We start from the raw sequence: 8612 nt of genomic DNA on the forward strand, positions 1-8612 counted from the left end.
ATTTCTCGCTTTCTATCTCTCTATTTCTCTGTCTTTCTGGCCTGCGCACGCGCCCAATAAGAAAAAAAACTCTCAAAAAAAAAAGAATCACTTCCAGACGACTGACCAGGAGGCTATTCAAGATCCCTGGCAGAGGAGGAAGTATCTTTAAAATAGTTTAAACAGTTTGTTAAAATTTTCCATCTTATTTCATTTCTATAACAGTTGAAATCTGGCTGTCCTTTTTATAATGCAGAGTGAGAATTTCCCTACCGTGTTTGATAAATGTTGTCCAGATTCCATTGCCAAGAACACGTTGTCCAAAATACCTGTTTAGGTGTATTTTTTTTTTTTGAGAGAGATTTTTGCTGTAGAGCATGTGTACTCGCCAGAAGGACAGAGAGACAGTGAGAAATCACCCCCCCCCCCCCGCGGGGATGTTCACACAGCAATCCCTTCTCCTCCATTCTCCTTTCAGGATCTTGGGCACTCATACACATGTGCCTAGCGTGAGTTTAAGTCACCAGGTCTGGGATTTGAACCGTGGTCGACTGCATGGAAATCCAGTGACACAGCCATTATGCCAACTGCTGGCCCTGAAATGACTGTTTAGTTTTTAAAGATGGCACTCCACCCTCGGCCTGGTTTTAAGTATGTATGGAATGTTATGATAGGACACAGCAATAGTAGTAGTCAGACATGGAAATGGTGGGGAGACAAAAATATACACGTGAAATAAACTCAGTATTTCAATTTAAAAAAAAAAAAAAGATTACTTCCTACTTTAAGGCTAGAAAATTTTTTTAAAAAGTTACAACATAAGGGCTGGCAGTGGCACGGTAGTTAAGGGGAGTGGACTCCTGAACATGGCAGACCACAGTTCGATTCCTGGACCTGGTGGCTTGCCTTCTCACTTTTTCTCTCTCTCTCTGTCCCTCTCTGGTCAAATTAAAATAAACAAACAAATGTTAAATAAAAAATCATTATTTTTTTAAATTACAACATAATAGTATATTACTGAATATCAATTTACCTCCCGAAAAGGTAAATACAAAGATGGGAGACCAGATGTTTAAGGAAAGGGGTACCTAACAAATAAATCTTTCTCTACTCTACTGAAAAGTAGCAATAGATAATATTTTAAATCGACAAATCAAGAAACAGAGGTACAAAGCACATAAAAGAGTAATATGAATACTGGAAAAAAATTAACAACTCAAGTGTTGAAATCAGTTGCCCCTAAAAAGCAAGACAGGATTAAAGGATTTAAAGATCAAGAAGGGACTTCAATCTTTCACTATAAGCTTTATAGTACCACTGACTTTAGTTAGTTATATATGCACAGCTTTCATAAAAATTAAATTAAAAACTGGGGCCAGCAGGTGGTGCAGCAGTTGTGATGCTGGACTTGCACATGACCAAGTGCAGTAGAAGACCTGGACCAGGCAGCTTGCTTTCTCACTTTCTCTATCTCTCTCTCGCTGGCCAAATTAAAAAATAATAACAATAAATAAAATTAAATTAGAAAACTATTTAACTTCAAATGCAAAACAGTAACTTTCTCAGTAGAAGAATATAGATAATCTCTTCTTTGTTTGCAGATTTTTATTTTTATAAAAGGAAACCACAAAGCACATAAAATATTGAGTAAGCAAGAAAAATATAAAGAAATATAATCTGGGGTCAGCAAGTGGTATGGTGGTTAAAGGTGCTGGACTCCCATATGGCCAACCATGGTTCAAGTCCTGGATCTGGCAGATGGCTTTCTCACATTCCTGCGCTATCTTTCTCTCTCTCCCTGGTCAAATTAAATAATAATAATAATAATAATAAAATTAAATAAAATAATTCTTTCTAAAAAAATACAATCTATCTGGATAAAAAATCATTCTCCTTGGACCAGCAGTTAGCATAATGGCTATGTCACTGGACTCTCATGTAGTCGACCGCGGTTCAAGTCCCAGACCCGGTGGCTTAAAACTCACGCTGGGCACGTGTGCGTGCGTGCCCAAGATCCCGAGAGGAGAATGGAGGAGAAGGGATTGTGGCGTGGCCATCCCCCCTGGGGGGTGATTTCTCGCTTTCTATCTCTCTGTCTCTGTCTCTGTCTGGTGATTTCTCGCTTTCTATCTCTCTCTCTGTCTCTATCTCTCTGTCTCTTATGACTGAAGATATGAAGACACATGTGACTATCTTTAGGTCAAGCCAAAAGCACCTCTCAGTATTAGATTTTTTTAATATGAACTTTGATTCAGAAAGCTTTACTGTCTACTCACCTCATAAAATGAGTCAGAACCAACTGGCTTTCCTGTATCTAGATCATCTTTAAAATCCAGAGTATTCTTTTTTTTAAATAAAGAATTGTTTAATTTTATACATTATTATTATTTAAATTTACTATATGGCATGTGCACTCACCTGGGAGAGACAGAGAGGAAAATGAGAAAGCAAGTCACCAGTTCTGGGACTTGCAGTCATGTGAGAACCCAGCGCCTTACCCACCATGCCACCTGCCAGCCCCCAATTCAGAGTATTCTTGCTAGTATAAAATTCTCACTATGCTAAAGGCAAATGGATCTTAAAAAAATCAAATAATTAAGTCTACTTCTCAGCAAGCCACACAAGGAAGGTTTTATTTTCATTCAACAAAAGACACAGTTAGCTTTTTCCCATGAGTGGGAGGAGATGGTTTGGACACAGAAGACAAAAACAATTATCCTCACAATGAACCTTTGCCTTGTCTGAGTACTGATTTGTACATCTGTAGACAATGGAATAAGGAACATGCAAAGTAAAACAAAAATTCAAGTCAGATATTCTAAGTGTAATTCATGATCTACATTACTGCAAAACAGCAGTTTTACCAACATTCCAATGAAGAGACAACATACACTCTAAAATAAAAAATGCATATATTACCTGTAGTAAGCTTTAATACAGAAAATTCAGTAACTTCAATGCCAGAAAAATGAGCAAAGAAATGTCTTACCTTGTTTAATTTCGAGCAACATGATCTTGCATTAATATAATCACATTCTAAATCAGACAATGTAATTATCTGATGATTGAGATAAGGAATTATATTTCTTTTATAACAACTAAATATTTTAAGTTTCAGAAAGCAATCCCAGTTACAAGACAGAATCAAATTTGACATAAAAAAATTAGTATTTCCTTGACGTTTGCTCATTAGACAACTCAAAGTTAAAAAATTTGAATTCGCTGGGGCCAGTAGACGGTATAGTGGTTACATTGCTGACCAACTGCGGTTCGAGTCTTGGACCTAGTGGCTTGAAAATCACACGAGGTGTGTGTGCGTGCGAGGAGAACTGAAAAGAAGGGACTGAGGCATGGCCAACCTGTTGGCCTCTTTTTCCTTAATACTTTTATTTTCCAAACTTTCCAAGTAAATACATATTATATTGTAATTAGGCAAAAAATGAGCACTAAGAATAAACTCACAAGTAAAATTGGAGGGACAGATGGACATAAAAGAAAAAGTTCTCAACTGAATGATACAATGTCTAGGATTTACTTTGAAATATTCCTCCCCTTTTCCCCAATAGTTAAGAAAAACAATGGTAATTACTAAAATCACTGAAGGCAATTGATACAAACATAGGATCCTGAGAGGAGAATGGAGAAGGGATTGCAGCGTGGCCATCCCCCCAGGGGGTGACCTCTCCTTTCTGTCTCTCTGTGTGCATTTGTCTTTCTGGCGAGTGCACGCAGCCTATAGCAAAAACCTCTCCAAAAGAAAATTTTTAAAAAAGAATTATGTATTTAATTTTATTTAGTCATTCTTTCTTTGTTTTTTTTTTTTTTTTTTTTTTTTGGAGGGTTTTTGCTTATTGCCAGAAAGACAGAGACAGACAGAAAGCGAGAAATCACCCCCCACGGGAGATGACCACGCCGCAATCCCTTCTCCTCCATTCTCCTCTCGGGATCTTGGGCACGCACACACACATGCACCGGGCATGACTTTAAGCCCTCAGGTCAGGGACTCGAACCATGGTCAACTACATGGGAGTCCAGAGACATAGCCATTACGCTATCTGCTGGTCCTAGTCATTCATTCATTCATTCATTCATTTAAAGAATTATTTATTTAATTTTATTCATTCATTCATTTTTTATTTTGACCAGAGAAAGACACAGAGAGAGAAAGAAAGCGAGAAAGTAAGCCACCAGGTCCAGGACTTGAACCATGGTTGGCCATGGAGGAGTGTCCAGCGCCCTAACCACCATGCCACCTGCTGTTCCCCATCATTCATTTATTTTAATTTGACCAGAGAGAGAGAGGGAAAGTAAGAAAGGAAGCCACCAGATTCAGGACTTGAACCATGGTTGACAGCATGGGAACATCCAGTACCTTAACCACCATGTCACCTGCTGGCCCCCAAACAGGGGATTTATTATACTACTCCGTCTATTTGTTTTCACATTTTAAAATGTCCATTAAAATAAGTAAAAAAGAAGTCTTCCCAACAAAATACTAAATATTTCCACATGGATAGTTCCCCAGCATCTAACCACATCTAAAGTCAAACTCATCACTTTCTCCACAAATTGTTCCTCTTCCAATTTGTTTTATTTCTGTCAAAGAACAAGCAAAACTTGCCCAGGCTCATTATAGTAGAAGTTATCTCTGCCTTCTGTTTCATATACTCAATCATTACAAATCCAAAAATAATTTAATACCACTCTTGTTATTCCATCCTTTCACCTGCACAAATTAATACTCTATTTCAATTCAGATGAACCTGCACCCTATTGGTTTATCTTTGAATCTTTCCTGCTTCTAGTCCACTCCACAGATTCATCTTCCTAATAAACCATTTTTTTGGGGTAGAATTAACTTATTTTTTTAACTGTTTAAAAAAACTGTGTGTTCATTTTATTTAAAAAAAAAAATTTTGAGAGGTTTTTGCTATAGGGCGCATGCGCTCGCCAGAAAGACAGAGAGAGAAGAAGAGACAGAAAGCAAGAAATGACCCCCCAGGGAGGATGGCCACGCTGCAATCCCTTCTCCTCCATTCTCCTTTCAGGATCTTGTGCATGCACGCACGCGTGCCCGGCATAAGTTTAAGCCACCGGGTCTGGGACTCAAACAGCAGTTGACTACATGGGAGTCCAGCAACATAGCCATTATGCTAACTGCTGGTCCCAGTGTTCATTTTATTTTTTTTAAAGAATTATTTACTTGGGAATCAGTAGAAGGTGTAGTAGTTACATCACGGGACTCCCATGTAGTCGACCACAATTCGAGTCCCAGACCTAGTAACTCATGCGTGCGTGATTGCATGATCCTGAGAGGAGAATAGAGAAGAGGGGGATGAGGCGGGGCCACATGCCATGGGGAGTGATTTCTGTATCCCTGTCTCTTTTGGTCTCTCTGGCAAGTGCATGCGCCCTACAGTAAAAATCTCTCTTAAAAAAATTATTTACGGGACCAGCAGCTGGCATAATGGCTATGTTGCTGGACTCCCACGTAGTTGACCACAGTTGGAGTCCCAGACCCAGTGGCTTAAACTCATGCCGGGCACATGTGCATGCCTGCCCAAGATCCTGAGAGGATAATGGAGGAAAAGGGATTGTGGTGTGGCCATCCCCCGTGGGGGGGTGATTTATCACTTCTGTCTCTTTCTCTCTGTCTTTCTGGCGAGCGCACATGCCCTATAGCAAAAACCTCTCCAAAATTAAAAAAATTACTTACTTAATTTATTATTACTATTATTTTTAATTTTACAAGAGAGACATAGAGAGAGGGCACAAGAGATAGAGCAAGCTGCCAGATGGTCAACCATGTGTGAATCCATCGCCTCAACCACCGTGCTGACCCAAAAAAACTATGTACTTATAAAGTACAACATGATGTTCTGAAGAAAATATACATTGTGGAATGACTAGACCTAGCTAACTAACTCACGTATCATAGTTACAACATTTATGGTGAGAACCCTTTATTTCACTGTCTTAGCATTTTTAAAAATACCTTTTTTAAATCAGAGAAAGAAAGAGAGATAGGCAAAAATTTTTTGACAGGTTTTGCCATGCCACAAAGCACCTACCCTAGTCTCCCAGCTATCCAGAACTAAATGCATTGCTTCCAGCTTTAAGTTAGTCCAGAAACTGACCCCAGGTCCACCACATGGCTCCAGCTTAATGCAACTCTTCACTACCTGCATCAACACTGCTGGGTCTCAAAATACATTATATTGTTAACTATTGTCACCGAGTTGTACAAGGGATCTCTTAAACTTATTCTTCCTATTTAACTGAAATTTTGTATTGTTGGGGTCAATAGGTGACGTGGTGGTTGGGGTACTGGACTCCCACCTGTCAACTATGGTCCAAGTCCTGGACCTGGTAGCTTGTCTTCTCACTTTCCCTCTCTCTCTCTCTCTCTCTCTCTCTCTCTCTCTCTCTCTCTCTCTCTCTCTCTCTCTCTCTCTCTCTCTCTCTCTCTCTCTCTCTCTCTCTCTCTCTCTCTCTCTCTCTCTCTCTCTCTCTCTCTCTCTCTCTCTCTCTCTCTCTCTCTCTCTCTCTCTCTCTCTCTCTCTCTCTCTCTCTCTCTCTCTCTCTCTCTCTCTCTCTCTCTCTCTCTCTCTCTCTCTCTCTCTCTCTCTCTCTCTCTCTCTCTCTCTCTCTCTCTCTCTCTCTCTCTCTCTCTCGCTTGCTCTGTCCCTCTCTGGTCAAATTAAAATAAATAAAGTTAAATTACATCATTTTTTAAAAAAAAAAAAATAGGAGCCAGCAGGTGGCATGGTAGTTAAGGGCACTGGACTCCCACATGGGTGACCACAGTTCAGCACCTGAATTTGGTGACTTGCTTTCTCACTTTCCCTTTTTTTCTCTCTGGTCAAATGAAAAATAATAATAATAATCTTAACAAATGAAATTCAACAGATAAATAATTCTTAAAAAAAAAAAAAAAAACAGCACTATGTCAGAGATTTTCAATGGCTCTCTATAGCCTGCAGGATGAAAGCCCTCCTCACTCCCAACAAACATTCGGCCTTCCAAAATCTGATAAAATCTGATCTAATCCTGCCTTTCTAAAACCTGACCTTCTACTGTCACCAGGATTAACCATGTGCGCCACCCAGAAGGTCTGTTCATTATCTATCACCAAGAAATGTCATGAACATACCTGTCTCTGCACTTCTGCTCTTGCCAGTGTCTGATTTTCTACACCTGCCCTTTTACCTCTCTGAAGGTTCTGATTACCACTCAAAGTTCAGGAAGACTACTGTGCCCTACACAATGCCTACCATGACCACTTTCCACCTCTTATCGCTAATACTAAGTTAGTGCAAATGCCCTTAATTACAGTTACACAATATGCTGAATTTCATCATAAACATAGCCTGAATATAGTGTAATATTTATCAACTTCAAACATTTCACCTAACATTTTTCTAGATACATAAATTGATGTAAACCAAGGCTATTTTAAATTACTAAGCAAGTTCTCCAAACTGCGAAGTGAAATCAAAACAAAAGAAAACCCAGTTTCATTTTTCGGAGTGAAAGTTCCAGTTCTTTATGCCACAATAGGGACATAGAGCATCAAAATTTGGAGGCAAGACTGCAGGTTCAGATCCTCCCAGGTTCACCTGAAAACACAAGATCTTGATGAGCTGGAGGATTGGGGAAAGGGCTGACTGAAGATTGAGGAAACTCTACGATCAAGAGTGTCTCTCTGTCTTCCACGCATGCACATTCTCTATCATTAGTAAAAGTTAAGAAGATAATTCTTTCCTCCCCCCCCAAAAATCTGAAGCTTAACGAAACGAACTATAGTGCATGTCGAATAACTAGCTGAGCAAAAAGTTGTGATTCCAAATTATGTCCTTGTCCACTAAAACAGGCTGACTGCCCACAACAAAGTACAAAGCCACACTGGGAACCTTTTAATCCTAAAAGCAGCATCCTCTGGCAAACGAGTTTGACTGGATCAAAAATGGGTACGTGCCGCTTCCGAGGACATAAGATAAAATGCAGAACTCTTTATGCTCTTTGCCTAACTTACATTTAATTACTTAAAAATCTGATTATGAATTACACCACTAAGCACCAACTAAGACTAGTGGCTCCCTCCAAAGCCCACAGGGCTTCTACAGCGCTGAACTCTCATTGGTCTGGAAAACACTATTCAAATACTGTAACAGAAACATACAATTCTGATGTTTTAAACAAGAACCGACACAGAAAGACGTTAAAACTGAGAAACGACTGGGAACTAAATCAAGTGTAGTTATGGAATTTGCAGGTATGCAACCGCCAGGGACAACGCAAAGCAGCACTTTGCTAATGGTTTACAAAATAACTCCCTCCCAACACGCACTACTAAACGGCATCGTGAGAAAAGCTCTCGAGCGGTCTTTGAAGAGTCGACCCCGGGACATGAAGGGACCCCAGGCGAGAAGAGCACCCGCGAGAACAAAGGGGCGGGCGGCGGGGGTGTTGCCCGGGGAATGAACGCGGGCGGCAAATCGCTCCGCTCCGCGCGTGACCGCCTCCGCTCCCGGCAGCAGACCAGGGGCCCGGCGCTGGGGCTCTACTGGAACAAACGGTGAGCCTTGTGTTCCGAGGACCCGAAAGGGAGGCCGAGAGCCCGCGGCCGGTCG

The 8612-nt window shown here is 40.4% G+C and overlaps 1 protein-coding gene across 1 annotated transcript in view; it reads right to left on the minus strand.

The window, feature by feature from the left end:
- The window catches only part of CNIH4 (cornichon family member 4), a gene marked incomplete at its 5' end in the record, with an annotated part of 26056 nt that extends 23019 nt beyond the window's left edge, over nucleotides 1-3037 (minus strand). The window contains 1 exon segment of the mRNA XM_014591115.2: nucleotides 2969-3037. Coding sequence (XP_014446601.1) covers nucleotides 2969-3037 — 69 coding nt within the window.
- Nucleotides 3038-8612: the final 5575 nt, after the last annotated feature.

The sequence above is a fragment of the Tupaia chinensis genome, unplaced genomic scaffold (genome assembly GCF_000334495.1).
Source record: "Tupaia chinensis unplaced genomic scaffold, TupChi_1.0 Scaffold000532_1, whole genome shotgun sequence".
Taxonomy (NCBI): domain Eukaryota; kingdom Metazoa; phylum Chordata; class Mammalia; order Scandentia; family Tupaiidae; genus Tupaia; species Tupaia belangeri.